At 37.4% G+C, this 24,818-nt stretch overlaps 1 protein-coding gene across 3 annotated transcripts in view; it reads left to right on the forward strand.

Annotated features, from left to right (window-relative positions):
• The window catches only part of Nyap2 (neuronal tyrosine-phosphorylated phosphoinositide-3-kinase adaptor 2), a 264,186-nt gene that overhangs the window by 170,076 nt on the left and 69,292 nt on the right, over positions 1-24,818 (forward strand). For all 3 annotated transcript variants that reach the window (XR_004517534.1, XM_033764661.1, XM_010611770.2), the window contains one exon: positions 23,101-23,310. Coding sequence is in view for 2 of the 3 variants with exons in the window: in XM_033764661.1 (XP_033620552.1) it covers positions 23,101-23,310 (210 nt within the window). In the remaining variant the exon portion in view is untranslated. The remainder of the gene's footprint in view (positions 1-23,100; positions 23,311-24,818) is intronic.

Here is a 24,818-nt window from a genome sequence, read left to right on the forward strand (position 1 = left end):
ATATATATGATGTCCTCTGGCAAATTAAGTATTTCCTAACAGCTGTTTTTGTAGGGGAAGCCAAACTTTCCAAGTCACAGTGTTTTGTTCTGTTTTTTTAACCTCACAAAGTTGTTCTAAAATATTAAACAAAATTATGCATTAGAAAATACCTTGTGAAACATTCATTGCTATGCAACTCTAATGGGTAATTATTGTTGGATCCTAAGATACATGTGGAATGAATAAATATTTTATTAAAAAATACAGAAGGATTGAAAATGAAATGAATTTTCAGAGATGCCCTGTTGTTGTTTGCACAACTTTCTCTTCAGTTGGAATTGGGCGAAGGATCCGATGTCTTAAGTGAGTGACTCACCTGGGTACGTGATGCTAACAGCACAAGGTATTGGAGAGAATGGAAGCCATTCTCTGCTTCCATAGGAGGTCGGCAGTGTTCAGGTTGATGAATGAAATCCAAGGCTGGAAGACAAAGGGAGTTCACACCCACTCCTCTAGAAGAAACAACTCTGAGAACAAAGAGGCTCTTTTCATTACTCAGAGTGCCCAGCAACATGGCAACATGATTGTGAAAGATGATTTACCAGACAAAAAAATAAGCATGCATTATATCTGAACTGTTCGTATATTTTTCAAATGTAGTGAATATTTTGATTTTATTTTTAAATAAAATTTGGCTTTCATACAGATATTAGTAGTATCTAAATAATTAGGTCAAAGCCAAAGAGACTTATGTGCTTAATATCAAGAATACTTGGTATGTAGACACAAGTTTGATTTGTGAACTATTGTTTTGAAGCACACTCAAGGAGAGTTTCATTTCATTTCAAATTACTTAAGATGCACAAAAGTTAAGGTTAGCATTTAAAAAGGGAACATGAGAAAAAATAGAAACTCTCAAAATTTTTTTTTAAATGTGTGCAACAGCAAAGCCTGAGAGAGGATGGTAGTGTCCTAAATGCAGAGTGACAGGCACAGAGAAGGCACACAGGAAAAGTGACCATCTAGGATCCGGGATATTATTCCCAAGAGAAAGGGTACAGATGCAGAAACAGCTGTGGAAGTACCTCGCTGTTAGTCTTCACGTTGATATCCTCACTTCCATGGTCTTCCTAAGACCATCTTCATCCAAGTGCTAATTAAGCGAGGGTTTGCTTTGCACATCAATTTTTCACGTTCACTCTCACGGTCAAATGAAACCTGCAGCATGAGGTTTCTCCAGTGAAAAGCAGCCCTGACCTACTTCCTTGTGAAATCAATGGATGGCTTCGAAAGACTCTTGCATAGTTGACATTTAAGGAAGCCAGCTCATAATCTGTGGTGGTGTGAGATGTGTTTCCCTCAGCTTCAGTATCCCTGCCCCCACTGTCTTCTTTCCCTGCTGCCTACTTTCATTCTCTGCTTTCCCTCTTTGCTTTCTCTTCTTTGTTTCATTTCTTTGCCCCCGGTTATCTCCCTTCCCTTCCCCTCCGCCTCTCCCTCCTTTCCTCCTGTTATTCTAAAAGTAGAGAAGACTATGAAAGCATGGAATCCATTGAGCCATATAAATGAAGCTATCCCAGAGGTATGTGCCTCTTAAGGATTGTCGGTTCACGTGTCAGCTACGTATATGATGGCTTCAAATTACCAGGAAGCCCTAGGTCTGAGACTGAAAAAGAAAAGAGACCTAAAAGTCATTCACTTGCATTTAAATACAGTCCACAGAATTTCAAAATTAAACCTACCAGACAGTGGTCTTCAGGTATTTACATTGCAAAGCCTCTGACAAAAAAGAATATATGGTATAAGGCAAAGGTTTTTGAAGCCTATTATGTTAAATACCTGAATTGTAGGACATGACTCAGAAACAAAAATCTAGACTAGCTAGCCAGAGATGCGCTATCATCGTGGCATGGAAAGCGTGGATGCTGGATCTCCGTCAGACCAGGGCTTCTAGGAAAGAGCAGCAACGCTCTCTTCCGCTGTTAATGTACAACCACAGAATGGGCTCCTGCGGAACCCTGACCCTTGACCCTGGAGAGTCTCCTGCATAAAGTCCATAATTAAGCTAGAGGTGGGTGAGGCCTGTGAGACTGATAAAGAAGGAAAGGTAAACTCAGCTGAATGGCTCATTTATGATATGAGCTTTGAGTATCAAAGTTGAAGAACCATACCTTGGAAAAACATGAAAGACAGAGATGTCTGTTACCGCTCCCCAGTTACTCATGCCAATCCTGAAACCCCAATCAGTGCAGATAGCAGCATCCTTTTCTGGTAAATATATAGAACAGAACATAAAATTTACAATTTACAGTGTTAAGTGTACAGTTCAGTAGCAATAAGAACATGCATAATGCTGTAGAATTCCATCACCAACCATCTCAAGAACTTTAACAACTTTTTCTAAACTAAAGATTCACCCCACTGAATGGTAACTTCCCATCCCCCTTAAGACCACTCCGGTTTCCATCTTGCTTTCTTGGCTTAATCTAGGTAGATCCCATAAGTAGAATTATACAGTATTGGTCTGTCTGTGGCTGGCTTCTTTCACTTAATGCCAATGTCTTCCAGTTTCATTTATTTTGCCATATTGGCAGAATTTCCTTTATTTTTAAAGCCGAGTAATAATCCTTTGCATGTATATACCACATTGTGTGTATCTGTTGATTCACCAGCATGAATCTGGGGTTGATGCTACCTTTTGGGTATTTTCAATAATGCAGTGATGCGCATGAACACACAATTCTCTGAGGCCCTGCTTTCAATTATTTATAGAATAATTATATGACCCAGCAATTCAACCCAGGAAGTAGAACTTGGTTCATTTGAACTGGTGGCTCATATAATAATTCAACATATAAAATTTTGAGAAACTTCTATACTGTTTTCTATAGCAGCTGTATCATTTTTCATTCCAATCAGTAATGCACAAAAGATCCAATTTTATCTACCTCTCTGCCAAGACTTACTATTTTTCTGGTTTCTCAAAACAGTGATTCTAATGGGTCCAAAGTCACCTGCCACTGTAGTTTTGCTTTGCATTTTGACAATGATTAATAATGTTGTACATCTCTTCATGTGTTTGTTCATTCATATATCTTCACCAAAACACTGACCCAAGTCTTTTGCCCAATTTTATGTTGTATTGTTAGAGAATTTTCTAGTTGAGTTGCAGAGTTCTATATACAATCTAGATATTAATTCTTTGTGAGATCTATTATTTGCAAACATTGTCTCCCATCCTGTGGATTGTCTTTTTATTCTGTTGATAGTTCTGTTGATACACACATTCATAAATTTCGGTTTATTCTAATTTATCTATTTTTTTTGTTGTCTGTACTTCATTGTTATATTAAAAAAACATTTTCCAGACCAATGTTATGAAGATTTCCTCCTTTTTCCTACTGTGCTACAGTTTTACTTCTTACCTTTAGATCTTTGATATGTTTTGATTCAGATAAGCATTCTCCTTTATTCTTTTTTTCTTTTCTTTTCTGTTTTTTTTTTTTTTTTGAGACACGGTCTCACTATGTAGTTGAGACTGACTTGGAACTCACTATGTAGCCCAGGCTGGTCTCGAATTTACAGTGATCCTCCTGCTTCAGCCTCCCAAGTGCTGGGATTACAGGCATGCACCACCACGCCCAGCTCCTTCATTCTTTCCAATGTGGATATCCAGGATTCCAAACACAGTTTGTTGAAAAGACTGTTCTTTTCCCAATGAATGATCTTTGCAATCTTGAGGAAAATCATTTAACAATGTATGTGAGAATTTATTTTTGGGGGCCTTCTCTTGTATTCAGTCTATTTCTCTTTCTTTATGCTAATACCGTACTGTCTGAATTACTGTTACTTTGCAGTAAGATTTGAAATTAGTAAATCTGAGACATGTAACTTTGTTATTTTTCATAACTGCATGGGAAAGCTTATTCTCTTGGAAATCCATGTAAATTTTATAATATAATATAATACTTTTATCAAATTAGCTTTAATTTTTTCTGGGGGAATTGCAGTGAATTGGTATATTGCTTTGGGTGCCACTGAAATTTTTAAAATACTAAGTCTTCTAATCACTGAACACAATGTCCTTCCATTTATTGGAATTTCTTTAAGCAATGTTTGGAAGTATACAAGTTATCTACTTCGTTGGTTATTTTTTCCTAAGCATTTTACTCTTTTTGATGGTATGAATTCTTAAGCACTTTAAATGTGTTTATGCACTCATTCAGGCTTTGTTCACTGAATGTTTATAGGACATATATTTGTGCCAGTACTCTCCTAAGTGCTGTCATCTTTATTTTGAAATGTCAGACAATAAAATCTAAGAATTGAAATGAAGAACAGAGATAGATTTTTAAAGGAGAGGGTATTTCTAGGGTAAGATCTGATAACCCAAAACATTATTGGAAAGGTATACAAAGTGAAAAGACAGGCAGATTTAGGACTGAAAATTGAAGAAAGGTGTTCTGCTTCTCTTTTTCCTTTACCATTGTATTGTGTCCTTGGATTCTCCTGGTTCATAACTGAACTATTTCTTAGATTCAGAAGCTCACAGAGCCCTGAGTATCTTAGCCTGCACTGTGACAATCTGTGTCTGGTGACTTCCAAGACATGGATTCTTTTAGTTTGAGGCTTAATCATAGCCTCATCTCAGGAATTCTGTGTTATTAATATTGTTCCCTCCTCATTCTCTACCTAGTTTTTTTCATTTCAATTGTTTTTCTTCCATTTTCATCTTTTTTTTGTTTTGCTTTATTTTGTTTTGTTTTACCTGTAAGCCTAATCCAAAAGAATGGATACTGGAAAACCCTAGTTTTATTTATCAGATTTGTTTTTTGCCACAAGGAAATTTGCTACCAGATAATTTATGAAACAAGATAAAACAATAAGTATCCCAGTCTTAAAAATAAGGAATAAGATTTAATGCAAGTGTGCTTTTTCTCATTTAATTCGTGGAACAAATACTATTATTTCCGATGTCTCTTGTGATTAATCAGTTTAGATTTGTGTTTCGTATGTGTGTGGATATGAACAAATGTGAAAAATGAGAATGGTGACAGTTCAGGTAAGACAATAGGTGGCAGCTTCCCAATTTTAAAGAGAGTAGAAGCAAATAGAAAGGAAAGAAAGGAAGGAAGAAAAGGAGGGAGGGAAGGAAGGAGAGGAGGGAGGGAAGTGTGAGGAGACAAAAGAGACAGCAAAATAAAGGGTGGAAATGATACTGTCACATAACACAGAAGAACTTCTGTACTTCCCTTTCCCTGGTTCCAAAGACAACCGTGTAGACAGAATAAGATCAGTGAGTCCCTACTTTCTGTCCTTAGACCACGAGTTAGAATCAGATCTCAGAAAATATTTGCTAGACCTTAGAAATAATTGTATAGGGCCGGGGATTTAGCTCAGTGGTTCTGCTGCCTGCCTTGCAAGCGCGAGGACCCAAGGACCAGAGCTCGATTCCCAGTACCAAAAAGAAAAAAGAAAAGAAATAATCATATAATAATCACAACTGTCTCATCTGACAGACAAACAGAAATCCGAAGAGATTTGATTATTCTGAAAAACCTTAAATCATGAAGAAGTACAATCTGAAAAAGGCCCTTGTTCTTCTAAGTGGCACCCTAAATATTTCTAAAGGTATCGATATTTAAGACCAATATCTTTATTGGTTTTGCCTATAGCTTGACTTGATTTGCTAATTAACTTCATTTAAAATGTCAGTTTTGAAGCCGGGCATGGTGGCGCAGGCCTGTAATCCCAGCACTTGGGAGGCTGAGGCAGGAGGATCGCTGTGAGTTCAAGACCAGCCTGGGCTACATAGTAAGTTCCAGGTCAGTCTCAACTACATAGTGAGAACCTGTCTCAAAAACAACAACAACAACAAAACTAAAATGTCAATTTTGGAAAAAAATCAAATCTGATGAATGTTTCTCCTTTAAATTTGTATTTGTATCTTCCCCCAGGAATACTATGATAAATTCTATACCAGCCAACAATGATTCCTAAATGCTTTTTGCTCTCTCTATATTTATCTCTTTATACCTGTCTGTATTTATCAGTTGAAATCATTTCAAAGTAATAAGTAGTGTGTACATTCAGTCCTGCAGTCTTCACTTTTACTATCCTAAAAGTTACTATTCTTGCCTTGGTTTTCATAAAATTTTAATACCTGTAGCATCTTTTTCCCTTTGAAATATGACTCTTAGTAATTGTGATTTCAGTAATGACAAGTTGCGTATGTATTAAATTAAATATTCTACTACCCTTTCGGGTGAAAATTATCCTTCTTATCATATAGAGTTTTCTTCAGAAACATTTATGGATGTATTTCCAGAATTACATCTTTCAGGAAGAATGGGAATTATATTTTCAATTTTCATATATTAATACTTTTAGCACCTGAATGCCTCGATTCTTTTAAAACTTGAAGCGTGTTCCATCTGCCTATTATAATGATTTGAGTCTTAATTAAATCTGATAGCACCTGTGCTGTACACTCAGCTGCCCACACACCTCCCACCTACCAGTGAGACGCTTCTTTCCTTCAAAAATTAAAAGAGGGAATTAAGAACTTTCTCTCTTTTTGTAAATGTGCCTATATGATATATAACATCGAGAAGTAAAGATTTCTTGGCTATATTAGATCACTCATATTTTAAATCTTTTAATGATTATTTGGCAATCGACATAAAGGACATGTTACCTACCCTAAACTACTGGATTTATTTTCATTTATAAGGCAGCCTTGCTGCAAAAGCCAAGTAAAAGAATGAATATTCAGTGACAAATTCTCACCCACCTCCACATTAGTTGTTGCCTCTGTGTTCCTTGATTTGCCAGCCCAATCTTTTCCTTATTTGTTAGAGAATAATCACAACAAAAATAAATAAATAAATAAATGAATCTCAGGCATCGTCTTCAAACATACAGTGGCCAAACAGGCTTTTTCTATATCTCTAACATTTTTTTCCCAAGGAATCCCAATAATGTGAAACAGATTAGCCCCTATATTAGATTTCTTTTTTCCTTTCTCCTGGAGAAATGAGGATAATCAAGACACTTTCACTGAAAAATAGGGAAAACCAAAGAAGTAAAAGACTTAGCTGCTTTATAAAATTAATAATGCAGTATATATTATATGTTGCTGGAAATTTTCCATAGTCTTTAGTAGTGGTCCTGAGCCCTGACTTTATTTTAAAAAATGCAGAAGCTTTTAAAAGGTATTGATGTCAAGGTCTAAACCTCTGTGATTCTAATTTGATTATGGCTCAGGCAGAGATATTTTTGAAAGGTCCCCAAGTCCTTCTAACATGTGTTCAGGAATAAGAAGAGCTAATGTCGAATTTACTGTGGCACTCATCAGTAGGGCGCTAGATCTGAAGATACTTGAGTCCAGATGCCTAATTCACGGATAAGCAAGTGGATGCTCCGAAGGGGAAAGCGATTTGCCCCTAGGTCTCGGAGGTAATTAGGGGCTAAGTCTAAAATCATACCCAGGGGATCATAACTTCAAAGACAATTATGCATAGTGCTGTGGCCACATCATGGAGTGGCTGGGACTTCCCAGAACAAAATGTCTACAGATACAAACTCCCTGTACTCACTTTCCAAATTGTTGGTATGAATTCAGGAACTGCATTATTAATACCTATTTTACATCATCCAGAAACATCTAGGCCATTGCAATAAAAACTTGGTAATAGCCTGCCCAACAAGAACCTTGATCAAAATCCACAAATGCCTATTAGTGATTTCCTATACATATTAACTAGAAAATACATAAAAATGTTCTCTATGGCAAAAGTCTTTTCAGCCAGTAAGTTGTCTGTTAACAGAATACCTCCTTAGTTTTTCTAATCATTCAATTTCTCCCATTGTTCAAAGGATTATTTTGCCATCACCACTTATAAAACTGGGGGAAAAAAATGGTAGAGACATCAAAAGAATTTCCCCACCCCCCTTTTCTTTCCTCTAGAAGAAAAGTTCATTTGGATTCCTTGCATTCAGTAGATAATTGGTCTGTTTTCTTCCCACGACCTTCCTAAGGAAAGGTTACTCTCCACGAAGCCAAATCGTTTTGAATTTCTCACAAAAGGGCAACTTAAATTATAACCGCAGGATTTTGATTCTGCTCATACCATTGTGCCTTCTCTGGGAGGTCGACGTAGTTTCTTCTGCATTTTGAGAACATAATTGTTTACACTGTTTGCAGCACCTAAAGATATTCTGTATGTAAAACCACCCCCTTTCTCTTCTGTGGGTAAGAATTAAGTCTCTTAATTCTTTGGTTAGAAAATCTCTTTAAAACAGATCAATTTTAATTTTAAGAACACTGAGCTTCAGTAGGGAGATACCCTCATCTGAAATCATTTCTGTAATATATATTTAGCCTCACATGAATCCACATACATTTAAGCTGAGGCAATGATGCACATGATTTCAAGCCCTGGCTTCTTCCTCTTTCCGTGGAGTTTCAAAATTCAAAGGCATCAGAAAGATGGTATGGTATAAATCCCTTATCTGATGTAGGAGGACACAGAAGCGTAGAAAGTAAGAACACACATCCAATGTCACATAGGTGGTGGCAGGAGTATTGCCACAGTCAAGTTTTTCAACAATTACATGCAGAGATTTTTGCACTATGCCAGGCTCTATTCAACATTACTATGACTGGGGCAGTAGAGGGAACACATCTAACATGACATATATTTAAGTCCCTGGGGTTCTGTTCTTTGACCATATTCTTTTTTAGGCTACGCGTGTATGTTAATTTGCAGCTTTATATCCCACGTAAGCTTGACTCTAGTGGCAGGATTACTGTTAACTTTTGGCACATGGTTTTGAAATTTATCAAAAGACACCTACAAAACATCCTAGGTGAGTGGTCCTGTCTGATACAGGTTATTGAGATTTTGCAACCTTATAGTCTTACCGTCTAATAATGTGGAATTTTATTGTCTTCTTTTTTTCCTATAGGAGGTTTCAGTCAGTTGCTTCTCATACAACTGTGTGAAAAAGCGCATTTACAGGGAGTCAGCTAAGGCTCAGTACTGACAGGTCTGCAAAAGGGTAGAAGAACAAAAGCCACACCACTGCCATTACAGCGGCCTCGTAGAACTGTGGGAATAAATATTTAATGTGGCAAGTGATAGCTTGGCATTTGCATTTCTATGCACTATTTTGAAGTTTTAAAAAAAGGTTGTTGAAAAATAGGGACACTTTCCATAATTACGCTCCATTTTTATTATGCCTGGAATTGACTCTGGGTTCAGAGAAATCATTAATGATTCTCACTATCCTCACCACTTTCTCTGGTATTTCTCTCACTAAATCACAATGTCAAATTGGGACCCGACAATAGAGGAGGTTGGCAAAAGCTGATTATCTTGTCATTGAACAGCTGATTGACTTGTGAATTCCAAAAAAAAAGAAAATCTTAATTTGGCAGGCAGGCACAAATTCCCCTGCACTGGAAGTAAATACTAAAAATTGCTTGTAAAGAAGAGATCCTGGTAAATATTTAATATTTCTGCACCTTTACATCTAGTTCTGTGCAAACTTTTGAGAAGGATTTTGGAGATGGTGATGGCGTATTAAGGTTGAGGTGGTGACGTCTGGAGTTGTGGATTTCATGCACCCAGAGATACGGTGCTATTGACAATCAGTCAGCCTATGACCTGGGATAACTCCTCACACATCAGTTCCTGGTCCCTCTTACACCTTTCCTGGGTGAAATTTCCTCCAGGTTCTATGGCATCACATACCCTGGCTCCTCCTCAAAAGTAAATGCAAAATCTGCACCTTCTCACTTAAAACTCTTTCTTTTCTCCCACGTAAATTCAGGTTTTGCTCTTTCTGAGGGGAAGCTTTCCTTTCAGAAACAGGCTGAAGCTTTGCTTCTCCCCTCCATTCTTGTCAAAGTATTTGCTGTGCTGCTTGGTCAGGCTGGATGATCCTGGGGTTTTGACTCACCTATTTCCTATGTGTCTTCCTCTTGGCTCTCTACCACACAGCGGTTTTGTATTTCTTTGGCATTCTTCTTATTCTGAGGACCAATGCTGTGGATATAAATAATTGTGACTAGAACAGGGAAGATTGCTCCTACAGTTGTAGTCTTGTTCCCTTGTCTGTGTGTCCCCCTTAACTATTTTCTCCCTGTCTATTGTATGCCTGCTCCTGTTTTGACCTCTTTTCATAAGTCTTCCTTTCTCATTTCTGCTCTCACTGGGCCACTGTAATCTAAATTATGGCTCTTACAATATTTCTTGTAAGTTAATAGTCTCCTGATATCTTTGGAGTAAAGTGTGCATGTTACTTCCCTGACAAGAAAATGTGGTGAATTAGACTCAATATGGTGTTTCAAGTCAGAGAAGTTGGGCGTGACATCTCAGGTTTACTGTGTACCAGTCTGGTGTTTCTGAATAAGTCGTACAATCTCACTGCACACTGACTTCTTCATCTGTAAAGTAGGGATTTTATAATGACACGGTCCTTATGCAGAAAATACATATTCTGCTCCATTTACTTTCTTAAATTTCTTCTACCCAAAATGAAATCTGGAGAGTAGCAGAATGAGATTAAGATCCTAAGTATGGTTGGTGCGTTTGTATTAATCTGCTTGGTTTGCCATGACAAAATACCACAGCTTGGGTAATTTAAACAGATTTTATTTCCTTACAATTCTAGAGTCCAAGACCAAAGTTTTAGCAGGTCTGGTCAGTTCAAGGGCTTTTTTCTTTGGTTTATGAGTGGCGGCCTTCTTGCTGTGTCTTCAGGTGGCTTTTTCTCTGTGTGTATGCATCTTTGGTATTTCCTTCTTAGAAAGACACCTGCAATACTGGATTAGCAAACTGCCCTTACAGCCTCATTTAACATTCGCAAGATCTTTAAAAGCTGTGTTTCTGAATCAGTCACACTGTGGGTTAAGAGCTCAATAGACAAATTTTGGAGAGATGGACACAATTCATTCTCTGACAGGAATAATAAAGAGAACGGCACAGTAAATAATTGAAAATTTCAGTTATACATCAAAGATTTTTTTTTCTCTAAAACTATGCTGTGATACAGAATGAGAAGGCTAATCAGAATTTCAGCCCCATCTCTGCCCATATCATGCTGTGTCAGCAGGACATCTTAGCAGCTTTCAGAGTTCACTCTGTGTAACAAAGATTCCCTTGGGGTTAGACTGAAAGGTGAAAAAAATCACCCTGGCGAATGAGATCAGGAAATTCTGCATAGTGTATTGATCTCCTAACCATGTACAATGATAACAACTAAATAAATACTTGAAGAAAGCACAAAAGTCTCTCCATTTAAATAGCTTAAATAGTCCGTTTGTAGGGTATTTATGTCATATGGAATTTGCATTTACCTTATACTGAAACCTCAATTTACAGACTTTGCAGTTTGAGCAACCTGTGTGGATATGGGGTGCAGAAGGGGAGAAAATTCAGCTGGAAGCAAATTTTAAGAATATGTTGGAGGCAGAAATAAAATATAAACTTGGGAAGATTACATTACTACATTATGGGGAAAAGATCCCCTTAACCCTAGTTTACAGACATCTCCCTCCTTGGATTAAATCAAGGACAAAGGATTATCTGCAAGACAAAGCTATCTCTTCTCTCTCCTGTAACAATGATCTTCCATAAATTTTAATTTAGTGTATATTTTTTCTATCCATACAAAAAAAAAATGGAGTCACCTTTCTGTCAGAATGAGCCGTGGAATCATTTCCAGAAGGAAACACTGTCAGGTTGACCAGCTGTATCTTTCCATTTTCAATTACTACCTCTTTTCTCTTCTCTCCACTCCAACAGTGTGGACTGTCCTGTCCACTACATTGCTGTGTGTGTGTTGAACAGTTATTTCCCTCCACCTGCAAAGCTCATCTACTTTACTTTCACTTTCTCCTTTGCCACTTCAAGTCACTAATCAAAATTTCTTGACTTACCTAATAGGAAAAATCATCTACTGAACCTTTTCATTTCAGCCACCATCTTTGCTTGTAGATCTTATCAGAGCTCTAATCCTGTAATAGGTCATATAATTACTTCTTCCTACCAGAGATCAGAAGACCAGTCAGACAGAAGTGAAGAGACTCGGGTAGCACCTGGAGGTCTAATGGCACTGCTACCACTGTTGCTTTTAAAAAAGTGTTTAGAAGTTGCACTCCTGACTTTTTTTTTTTTTTCTTTTTGGAGACAAGGTCTTGCTCTATAGTTCAGGCCAGGCTTGAATTCACTATATAGCCTAGGCTGGCCTCAAACTCACAGTGATTCTCCTGCCTCAGCTTCCCCAGTGCTGGAATTACAGACATGTGCCACCACACCTGACTTTCTGATAATAACTAGGAAACATTACTTTTCCTTTTCTGTAAAGCACAGGAAACCCCACTGAGGACATTAGGTGTATTTTTTTAAAAAAATACCTCTATTTAGTTCAAGTCTCCTAATCAAATTCCAAGAAAAAGATTAGATCTTTAATTTGTTGATGATGCTAAACAAATCATTAATCTGCTTTGACAGCATACTTTCTTCATTTGTTTTATAGTTCATGGTGATTTCATTTGTTGGAAAGAAGGAGTAGCAGAAATCAGAATTAAATTATAGTACATATAGACACCATGAAACCTGGAAAGTAGACCAAAATGTAAAGTGGGAGTATATTTAACAACAGAGCTAATGATATTATTGAAGCTTCATAAACTATTTTGTTTTTTTGAATGTCAGACTCATAGACATATAAAACATCAAACTTAGGAAGATCTCTAGAACAAAGGTGTATCAAATCTATAACATCATTCAAGCGAGCCAAAGTTCAATACGCTTTGCTTCCTCTAATTTTCAGAACTTTTTTTTTTTTTACTGAACTGAGCTAAGCATGAAAAATAGATTATTTCAATCTCATTTCAGAATGGCTTCTAGTTTTTGTATTTCTGGGAAGTATTTCACTTATTTAAAAATTTTTATAATTATATATATGTCTAGATAGTTTTCATATACCTATAATTTCTAAACAATTTGTTAAAGAAATATTTGATGTTTTCTTTCTTAATATTTTAAAATGGCTATTTTGACCTCCTGTTCTACAAAAGCAAAAAATATTATTTAATAATTCCTTAGAAATTTTGTTCTTTGCTATTATTTTAGGTAAACTATTTGGGAAAATTTGGTATTATCCTCAGGTTAATATAGGAGCTGTCTGAGTGATCATAACAGAACTTCATCTACTGTGTATTCAGTGTATATTTCCTGAAGCCTGAATATCTAAAGTATTTATTAAATTCCTATAAATAATATCAGTTTAATAAAGAAATTTTCCTATAACCCCCCAAAAAAATTACATGTTGAAATTCTGAGCTATATTTGGCAGCAAAGTAATTTTTCTCTCCCTTAATTCTTCTGCCAGTAGGCCAGTAAAAATATTGCCTTCATTTGACACTCAAGAAGCTTATTTTTAAATTAATTTTAAAGGAGTGAAAATGAGAATATTTCTTTAAACTGTATTAGGGCAATTAAATTGCTACAGAAAATAATTCCAAAAATTCAGTGGTTAAAAAATATAGCAAAACTTATCTTTGTGTCATGTCACAAGCCAAGACATATGTCAAAGGCATGGGGACAGTTAGTGATTTCAGTGCAAGATGAGCTTCTCACCATTCATGAGATATTTCTAGGAGCTCTGCCATCTCATTCCAGAAGGCATAAGAATCAGAGGATGAGGGTGTTCTGAACGGTTGGATGGCCCGGACTGGAAGGGCATTATTACCCGCCCCCAGAAAGGCTGGACCTCGGTGGGATGGCGCTCTCTAACCGCAAGGAATGCTGGGAAGATGGCTAAATCTGTTGGGCCGAGAAAAGGACAAAAGGATTTGGTCAGCAACTGGCTAGTATGTTCCTCTTGGCTTTCACAGTACAAGCTCAAGCAAAAATATACGTTTTAATCTCCAAATAAGTTGCCTCTCTCTGTCTTGCAATATTAGAACTTTTTTGTTTTTGTTTTTTGAGACAGGGTCTCACTTTGTAGTTGAGACTGACCTGGAACTCACTATGTAGCCCAGAGCTTCTTGATGGAAGTGTTAGTAAAAATTTTCAGCACCTAAGCATTAGGTAGAAAACGTTTAGGTAGAAATAATTTGGGCAACACTATCTCTAAAAACCTCGTGCACTTTGATAAAAAGCAAATGATAAAAATCATCTGTATGTTTCACCGAGAAACGTTAACATTTCATTTTGGAATGGCCAATATAATTCGTTGAAAGAATATAAAGTGCTTTTATGCATATCCATGAAAAGAGAATTTCTCAGTGTAAGTCAGTGAGCTCCAATGTGCTGTAGAAAGTGTGTACTGAACAGAAACCCCGTTTCTTAATCAGGTCTTTGTTCTTTATCATTTTGTCAACCTCTGCACTGTTTTTAGGTTGCAGAAGTATTAGAATTCGTTATAGGATCCACTCTACTCCAGCATGACTCATGCTGTGTACCAAGGTTTTACCTTATGAGGTTTATTTAAAATCACAGACTCTGCAGAGCTCAGAGCTGTTGTTTTTTGTCTTCTCTATTTGAAGAGAAGGCATCCCTTAGCTCTAAATACTTACATAACTGACCTCTGATGATAGAGTTCACACAAGAGAGAAGGAAGAAAACAAATAAAAACAAAATTGCCCCTATGTGCTACTGCCCTTTTCTTATAAAGACCTGGGAGCTTTTGCCCTCTTTCCCCTGGAGCTTGGGGATGGAATGACAGAGTACAATGAAAGGACCCTAGTGCTGGCCTGGATTTCTAAGTAAACTGTCTTCCTCTTTCTCTGATCAGCACCACACTGTGCAGCTTTAAAAGACACAGTGACCTGTGTCAGAGGCTGGGTCAGGGCGCCTGGCAGAGCGAGAGTTCTCGATTTATATTCTGAAGAAGACGTGACCGGGCAGACAGATGAACTCCTTCTGCATTCTCTAGGGTGTATATTTACAAACAGAAATAGACTGGTTCCGAGTTGCTCCAGGAGAGGAGTACTGCTCTGGTTTGAGTACTGCTCCCAAAGGTCATGGAGTGGAAATTTAATTCCTGAACAGCAGAGTTGAGGGATGAGAGACTTTTAAGAGGCGATATCATGAGGGTTCTGCCCTCAAGAATGAAATAATGCTATGATTACACGAGTGGGTTAGTTATCAAGGAAGTGACCCCCTGACAGAAAGATGAGCTTGGTCCTCCCTCGCCTCTCTTCTCCTCTTCCATCTTCTTCTTCTCCCCCTTCTTGCCCTTCCATCTTCTGTCCTGGGATGGCCTTCATCAAATGTGGCTTCTCAGGCTTTGATACCCAGCTTCAGGCCTGTAAGGAAGAAATCTCTGTAATGAATGACAGATAGATAAATTAAGACAAGTGCCAACCACCAAGTAAGAGAGTGGGAGGGATGATGAATTTAGCTCTGTGTGAGAGAGGCGTTCCAAATTGAGCCAAGGTTTCCAGGAGGTGAGGCTTCCCCAGCTGGAGCAGTCCGTGCCCACCCAGGAAGACCATTCTGGTACTGACATACACAAACACCTCACTTTGAGTGAGCTCCTGCAGTGGGTGATTTGCAAATTTCCTTTCTGTTCTAAAATTTGATTCCTGAATCTAATATCCATCTGATGATATGGTGAGTTTAGTGCTCCTTTTATATTTTCAAATCTGTTGTCTGCTGTGATCCCTTTTATCATTTTCATTATTCAGTGGTTGAAGTGGAATGGACTGAGTTTGATCCCGATGATTATGCCAATATGAGGAGACAACTCGGAAGCCTTCTTTTTGCCCACAGAAAGTTCTAGTACGCATACAAAACATGAGCTTTGGGCCCGGTATTGCCAACCACAATTAGAGTTCATATTTTATAATCAAATGATCCCTATGTAACATTGTGAAATTTGAAGAATAACAACAAATACAAAAGTCTTTTATGTAAATCATCTGAATCATGTCCATGCTCTTAGAAATATTTAAGAAAGAGGCTAATATTTTTAAATATTTCCAAAAGGAAAGGAGAAAGGGATCTATGGTCCTTTAAGAAAATGGGGTAATTTGTCATATTTTTGAGTAATACTCATTTTTTAATAGGAAAACTGCTTGCTTTCTGACCTGTCATTAGTAAATGAATTAGGAATGCTTGTGATTTTCAAAAAATATATATAAGCTAACTGTTCTGGGTGAATTTATTTAGTCTGTACTTATTCATCCCTTAAATTCTTACTTAAGATTAGGTTAGCTGTTGAGTACCAACCTAAAAGAAGCTTTCAGGTGGTCAGGTGGGGTAGACAGACACAATAAGTCAACAGTTGTGTGTGACAAGTATATGTAACACAGGACCATAAGACAGGACTTCTCTGTACTGAGTCATGGAAGTCATAGGGTGAACCAGCAATTACAGGTTTGGAAGTAGCAGCCTGTTTATGTAGCTCAGAGAAATGCTGCTTCTACTCCTCAGAGGTACACCCAGCAACTACCATAAACACAGCCACCAAAGATACATGTACAAAGATAAGAACCAAAGAACTACTGTGTCACCTCGACTCAGATACATCACAGGCTTGGCTCCCCATTGTATTTGGTTACAGTACAAATGCATTTGTATTATGTTAGTTACACTATTCCAAGGCATTCATCCTACCTAGTAGTCTACCTATCTAAGCACAGACCAAACAAACAGGGGTTTATGGTTGATAGGGTGGGGACAACATTACACTTTTATCTTGCAGTAACTGCCAAGGCTGAAACACTACAAGATGAAAAGTTCTAAAATCACATTCAGAGGCAGGATTATAAACCCCTAGAATGACATCACCCCTTTACTTAAACCTAGAGTTCAAACTAGGAATGGGGGGAGTTGGGAAAGACTACTAGAGTGAAAAATACATGGGCTAAGTATGCCCAAATGAGAAGATGTAGTTAGTTAATGAATTGTTTCATTTTTGGAAAGAGATATCCGACTGCATGAATAGCAAATGAAAAGAAAACAACGCATGGACCCCATGTTTAAAATATTTGATGGGAAAGAAATGTAGAGGGATGCCAGGAGCAGTTCAGGAAGGGCCTGTGTTCCAGCCCCAAGCAATGGCTTTGATTATGAAGGCCATGTGCAGCCAGCATGGAGCTATTTACTGAGAAGTAAGTGTAAGGGGAGCATGGCAACTGACAGGCAGGTCAGGGCGCTGCCATGATACAAGGGAGGAAAGGTGAAGGCAAGAATGTGAGCGTAATAATGGTGAGGGAGAGGCATGGAAAGACACTGTGTTTCTATTTCCTGTCTGCCTCCGGAAGACTGAAGCTGTGGACACTCTCCTCGCAGAGATATCACAGTTTAGCAAGATTCATTAGGTACTTCAGAGGGGAGGGTTAATCAAAGTCAGTAAAAGAGACACCGAAGGGAAAATTGAATAAAGTAGCTACTAGTGATGCTATATGGGGAACTTTAAACGCACCTCTTCGTTACAGTAGCAATATAATAATTATTGGTATCTGCACTCACAGATATGGAAGTTGAGGTTAGAAACTGACTAAGGTTAAGCAGCAAACAAATGGTGTGGTTGAAATGTGAAATCGAGTTTATCTGGCTCTGAAGAGCACGACTATTTTAGCTAGAGAAAGGGCAGGTTTGGAGAGAGGATGGTACGGTAGTCAGTTTTAATGTGCTGTTCCTTTCTTCTCCATCAGGAAGCCATGTATAAAAGTCTAATGGTACTGTGTGTGGAGTTCCACAGACCTCTTTAGGTTGTGGAAATGTATACAAGTTTTCAGTATCGGATTGAGGTCAGGGAAATGAAATGTCGATGTGGAAGGATGAGGAAGAGATTCCGGCGAGACCCAGTATCTGATGGGAGCAGAAGGCAATTGACTTTGGATGGTCCAGGGTCCAAGGAAGTGAGCGGATTGGGGAGGAAGCCAGACAAATGCACACCTGGGGATTAGATCAAGAAGTGGAAATGGGGAAAAACCTCAGAGTTAGCTGCGTGAAGTTTGATAGACTGGAATCCTGTAGAGAATATTTGGTTCCAGAAGGATTAAGCCTGTGATTTCTTATCCTCATTTCTTTTTTAAAATCAAATAAAAAGCACTTGAAGAAATGATGACAGTGGGTTTTTTTTTTTTTTTTTTTTTTTTTTTTGGCTTAAATACTGAAAAAAAAGTTTAAGAAATGACACTCTAAACACAGAGTCTGAAAATGAAATGTAATAATACATGCATTTTTCTCAACAAGAACTCAATGTGAGCTTGGATTTAATTGTTAGAATAGGATTTTAGAGCAATAATCAACATTGACTCCGTCATTCATTCAATGAATCTTGCACGGAGACCACCTTCTATGTACTTGGCACAGAGTGTGGTGACTATGAATACTGAAAAGCTTAGCTCCCCAGAAAAATGTACTGCAGCACGTAATGTTGATTGTCACGGAAAGTTTATGTTGCTAAACTCATTTTGTTTTCAACTGATTTTTGTAAAAGATAGTTGAAATATGTGGACATAGATAATTATGTCCTTATTCCTGATTAGATTTCTCTGATCTTTTAATATTTCTTACCCTGATTGTCTACTTCCCATTTGGATCTTTTCAACAGCTATCTTAGAGATTCATACATATATTTTAATTAGAAAATACATTTGGTTAGGAAATGGTTCTTGAATATATAGAGTCTGCCAAAAAAATGTACACTCACTTCAGGAAAAGAGAAAATTGTATAAATATTTTAGTACTGAATTTGTTGAGACATCGTGAGATTAATACAAGTTATCTTTGGCCTCTACAATTACAAGAGGTGCTCAAAGTGGTGGCCACTAGCTCTCAGACATTTATTACTACAGCAAACTGGTCTTTGGGTAACCTTGGTCATTGAGATTGCTGTACATGCAATTTTAATTTCTTCTGAAAGAGTGCACAGTTTAGTGTTTTTTCTGCAATATAAGGCATCCTCTAGGGTGTGTATATATTTGGAGGACAGATTTCTATGTATTCCATTTGGGAATAAATCTGGTTTCATATGTGAACTACTCAGCAATACATCTATGATTTTCTTAAAGATTTCTTAGTTCTGCATTTTGTTTAGGTGGCAGATATGAAGGTACTTAGGTACAAGTCTGAGTAATGCAAATTCTTCAGTCCTTTTGTTTAACTTTCTCTAAACAGACCTACCAAAATCCACTGAGGACTAACTCTTGGCATTGGAAAACAAAGCAAAAAGAAAAGGGAAGAAATGTTCTTTGTTTTCAAAAACATACTGGTACTCATGTAGTTGTGGTCCAAAACCTAAATGAGGCTCTCCTGATACTGCAGGAGGAATAATCTGTATGAGAACAAAAACACTGATATTGGTGGAAATTCCTTGACACAAAGCTCAGCCTTTCATATTTAAACGAATATCTGAATCTGCAAGAACAATCACAGATCCAGAGTAAAATCAGAGCATATTTTTTTCCTTAGGCTACTTCTAATTCGGGTGCAGGATAAGTATTTTTTTCTTTCATTGAGTCTATGTGTACATTTTAGGTGAAAAGGACAAGTTTAAAAACAGAAGAAAGAAGGACACAAGGAAAAACAAAGTCTTAATGTCGGTAATAGAAGAAAACGCAGATGATAAAGCCAGCATCCCAGTGGTTTTGTTAAAACGTGGAAGAGGAAGTGGGGTAAAACAGATGGGCTATTAAGCTTTGAGGCTGTGACATTTGGAAGCCAGAGTTACATTTTATTTGAAACTGTGAATAAATAGCTTGGGAATTGTCTCTGATGCTCTTTTCTGCTGTGGGTTTCATTCCTCTTGTCTCAGGGCACTGCAAAGCAACGGTTGGCTAAATTGGCTGCTCAGAGGATTATCCTGGAATGTATCATCTTGAAAATATCTTGACTTCTTATATTTGATTCCATTGTAACTGAGATTTAAGTTTATAAACAGGCCCATTTAAAGGCCCAATCTGCCTGAGATTGTTGTGGGACTACTCTTCTGGTTTGTACGTTTGTTCATCTCATAGAATTCTATTGGTGACACATATAGACTTAACCGCACAGCGTCTTAGAGCTAGAAGAGACGACAGCAATGTGAAAGTAAAAAGACCAGACAAATGAGAACAGGCAAAGGCTGTTATTCAGAACTTGCATTTGGTAGAGGCTCAGAGGAAAGCAGAAGGATAGGAAAGCAAAGTGGAAAAAAAATTAAACCAAATGTGGCCTGAAGTTACTGCCTCCATACAATCTAGCTTAGCATGTAAGTGAACTTTAACCTGATTAGACTATATTCTTCTAACAAGTAGCAGACTCCTTAGGCCAGTCATGTACTATGATGAGAAATGAATGATCAGATTTAAAAAACTAAATTTAAAGAGCTTTAAAGTTCAAAAATTATCACAGTAAAAAACACACTGCCATTAAATCCCTCATCTCACTGTTCTTGCCACATTCTGAAGCTGTCCTGGAGGTCCTCTTTCATGTCTTCAGTTGTGCTTGTTGAAGCCTTGATGTCTTCAATTGACTGTAAATGTTTTCCTTTCTTTTCTTGGCCATTGGGATTTGGTGGGGGGAGCCGAAAGTAGCACAGTGGCAGCTCAGGTGAATAAGGTGGATGAGGTCACGCTGTCATGTTTTTGTAAGCTTGCCTTTCAACTGGATGACAATAGGCAGTAGCATTTGTTGTATTTTTGATCACACCTGAATTAGTAGTAAAGATAGCGGTTGGCTTCCTGTAAGTGTGACTGATATTTAGAAGACTAGCTTGCTGGGATAGTTATTGTAGATAATGGCTTGAGGGTCCTATTTTTATATGTGATTTGGGAAATTTCCATTTGTACATATAGTCTCTTATGTCATTATTCAGTTTAAATGAATAAATATTAAATTAATTCATGAAGGGTAAAGGGCTACTACTTATTTGAATGAGTATTATTTTACTTGTTTGGCACTTTTATATTTTCCAAAATATTTTAAAATGTAGACTATCATTAAATTTCTCAAATAAAAATGAGAAATTTAGGCAGAGCCAGTGTTATCTCCATTTTATACTTAAGAAAAAAATGAGGTAGCCAGGCATGGTGGTGCATGCCTGTAATCCTAGAACTAGGGAGGCTGAGGCAGGATTGCTGTGAGTTCGAGACCAGCCTGGGCTACATAGTGAGTTCCAGATCAGTCTCAACTACAGAGTGAGATGCTGTCTTAAAAAACAAACAAAAGAAAGAAAGAAGGAAGGAAAGAAAGAAAATATGTCACAACCCATTCTTCGTCCCACAGATCTAATCAATGGAACCAAAGGATGGCATTTGTATCAGCACCCTGCTGAAAGCTGATCACTATTTGAACCTAAATGAAAACAGACAAAATTAAAAATGCTTTAAATCATTAGTTTTTTTTTAATATTTTAGTATTTCTCAATCATTTCGTATTTGAATTAAACTTCTAACTTTGTCACTTTGAAAGCTTGTGACTGCTCTGTAAGTAGAGACTTCAAAATACTATCAGCTCAGGGTCCCTTTGGTACATGTACTTGATTCTTTCTTCAATTAGAAATATTGCACTTTTTACACATATCAAAAAGATGTCAGAGCAGTTAAAGTTAATAAATTAATTTAGTGGAATCACTATTAATATTCTAGGTGCTAAGGATACTACATTTTTATAAATACAGAGAAAAATGAAAAGTCCACCACCTGCCCTTAAATAATTCAGGGATTTGGGGAGCAGGCACACACACACACAGATAACAGAACACAAGGACAGGGCAGAGATGGTGATGAGAGTGAGGAGGTTTTAAACAGTGTAACCAGGGTGATTGGAAGAAGTTGAGAGAAGATAAGACTGAAGGACATTTAGAGCATGGAGGTAGTAGTTGTAGTTGATATCATTGTTTTTCTTGGGGCGCAAGTATGGAAACAGAAGCCATAATCCTTTTAATACCGTTTCTTGGATATAGAGATCAATAGAAAATAACAAGGCTATGGGTAAAGGCAACAGTGAGACACTGGAGATTTGTGGGGACCTGGTAAGGATCTTAAACATGGTTCTGAGATAACCTGAGGTTTCCTTGAAGGACTTTAGTCAGGCGTATGTTATGATGAGATTTGCATTTTACACAGCAATGCTTGGCAGTGCCAGGAGCTTGTACTTGGGGACTAAAGGGGCAGAGACACATTGCACTAATTCAAGGGAGATGATTAGAGTTTGAACCAGAAGAGTTTAGGCAGACATGATCCCAACTAGGGGAGAAGGGACTGCAAGATGTTTAGAAATACATCGTCTTCTTATCACTATATCAGGAGAGACAAGCTTCTAGCCTGTTTGGAAGGACAGGAAAAATCATCAGTTAGGGAAAAATAAATATCTGTTCAGTATCAGAATGTTGAATTTTTAATATTCAGGGGGCTTCCAGATTAATTCATCCAGTTGTTTGCTAAGTGAATTCATCTACAGCTAAAATAATGGCCCACGCTTCTGAACGATCACTTAAACATTACCATCAATCAGATGACTGCTGGCTAAAGTCACTGGAAGAGTGTATAGAAAACAAGGGTGGTACCTGAGCTAGTGCCGAAGATACAACCAATGTGTAAGGGATGTATGGAAAAAGAGAAGGTACAATGACCCAGCAAAGGTGTTAGACACAGTACCAGACACAGGAAGACCAAAGAATGGAACATACAAAGAATAAGTAACAGAAGAACTGTCAATGGCTGAAAAATATCTTTTGACTGTGTCACTTAAAAGGCATAATGTGACCTTATCAGTAATGCTTTTGGTAGAGTGGTTGGGCTGAAGTCATGGTATAGTAGGTTATAAAGTGAATGAAAGGTGTAAAGAGAGTAGGTGTAAAGTTCCCTTTAAGAAATTCCCTAAAGATGCACACAAGGGAAGAGTTACTAAATATATTTATCCAAGGACTCTTTTTCCAAAGAAAAACATGTATTCCCACTGGTGATATTAACTTATACCCCTCAGGAAAAATAAATGGTTCCATGGCATCTATATCTCTGTTGTATTTAAATGTTTCATCTCCAACACAAGTCTAAGTTTCCAACAATATATTGAAAGCATTTTAGAAGATCATTCTGTAATTTAAAAAATGGGGGATGGATCTGACTTTTGTTTAACAGAAGGTACTTTGGTTACCATACAGAGTCCACAGAGGAGCTGAAAGTCCGAAGCCACAGCACAGAGCCATTACCAAAGTCGGACAGCAAAGAGAGAGGGCACCACGGGGCGGCTTCCTGCAGAGAGCCTGTCAAAGCTCAGGAATGGGACGGAACCCCAGGCCCGCCAGTGGTCACCAGTCGAATGGGAAGATGCTCTGTGAGCCCCACCTTGTTGGCAGGAAACCACAGCTCAGGTAAGAAGGCTCTGATCTTCCAGACAGTGATGCTGTCAGGCCATTGTCTCTTAGAGAACCATCACTACAACACATCTCTCTCCACTCCAAAGAGACAGCAAAAATAAAGCAATTGATAATGTAAAGCTGTGTAATAATCTGTTGTACCACTCCAGGGTACTGCTCTTCGCAGAGACGATACATAGATTGTAAGTAGATGGCAAGTAGATAGTATTTTTGGATCTGTGCCCTGCTGTGGGATGACCACTTGAAAATTTTTGCACTAGATTTCCACAAAAACATCTAGAGGCTTCAAATAATGTCATGTAACTAATGAAACTCAGCTTTTGTTTTGTATCCTTCGCTTCAAAAATGACTTTAGACAAGTGGTAAAATTTGAAAAAAATAAAATTGGAGACATAAATGTAATGAAGATGATCTGAGGGCAATAGAGATAGTAGATATTTTAAGGCAGCTTGAAGTGGTAAGCTGAAAGCATTAACAGCACAGAGTACAGTACTAAGTTTCCAAATCTAAGTGAAAAGATATAAAATTTTAACCTAATAATAATACCTTGAAATTTCACATCTTAAAATTAAAATATGGAAAGCAATATTATGAGCATGAGTTTCTGAAAGTGGCATATGTTTGCTTTGAACTGATTAATCTACCTGCTGGACTCGTGGAGAGCTGTCAATTGAAATAATAAATAACCAAGGAACCTCCTGTAGGTTTCAGGTTTTTCTTTCTTAAGAATGTTAAGGCTCTGAAGCAAAGACCGAGACTTTAATGTTCATTTCAACTTTGAAACTCATTTTAGAAAAGCAATTTATATGAATTTAGCCTGTGGTAACTCTGACACTCATGCACAAGTGAAAATTTTAACAGGATGAGCAATCTTTACAGAGAATTCCTGGGAGAATACCCAGCAGGAGCCTCTCCAGACTCTTTCTCATGCCTGAAACTTGGATGGTGACCACAGCATATATCAGGCGCAGAATCAACGTCACAGCATATGCACAAATCTGGCCGAGGAAATATTATGTGTGTTGAGCAGTAATTTAATTATATTTTATAGTAAGGCATAAATTGTTATAGGTGTGGGAAAAGTAGATATTTTGCATTTTGCCAAAAGGAAAAAAGAAACATAAGAAAAAGTAGTTTTTTTTGTGGATCGAAAAACTTACCTCCCCAAAATGGTTAATGTTACTTATCATGAATTGGGGCTTATGATTAGTTTAAGGGATAATTAATATTTCTAAATATGTATCTAAATATGTGCCAGCTGTATCTAAAATATATGAATAACAGAATATGACCCCAGATATGTTTTATAAGAACCAGAAGTATTACCTGAGGATCTATGATGTAACAACTACTGCTCTAGGATCTAGGAGTACAATGGTGAATAAAATATCTTTGCTTTTGAGGCTCACCATCTGGTATAAGAAAGAGAAACACATAATTACAATATATTTTTGTCCGAATTTTCCAGAGAAACAGAACCAACTGTATATGTATATATATAT

Source organism: Fukomys damarensis, unplaced genomic scaffold (assembly GCF_012274545.1).
Source record: "Fukomys damarensis isolate Sample0158 unplaced genomic scaffold, DMR_v1.0_HiC HiC_scaffold_16, whole genome shotgun sequence".
NCBI classification, from domain to species: Eukaryota; Metazoa; Chordata; class Mammalia; order Rodentia; family Bathyergidae; genus Fukomys; species Fukomys damarensis.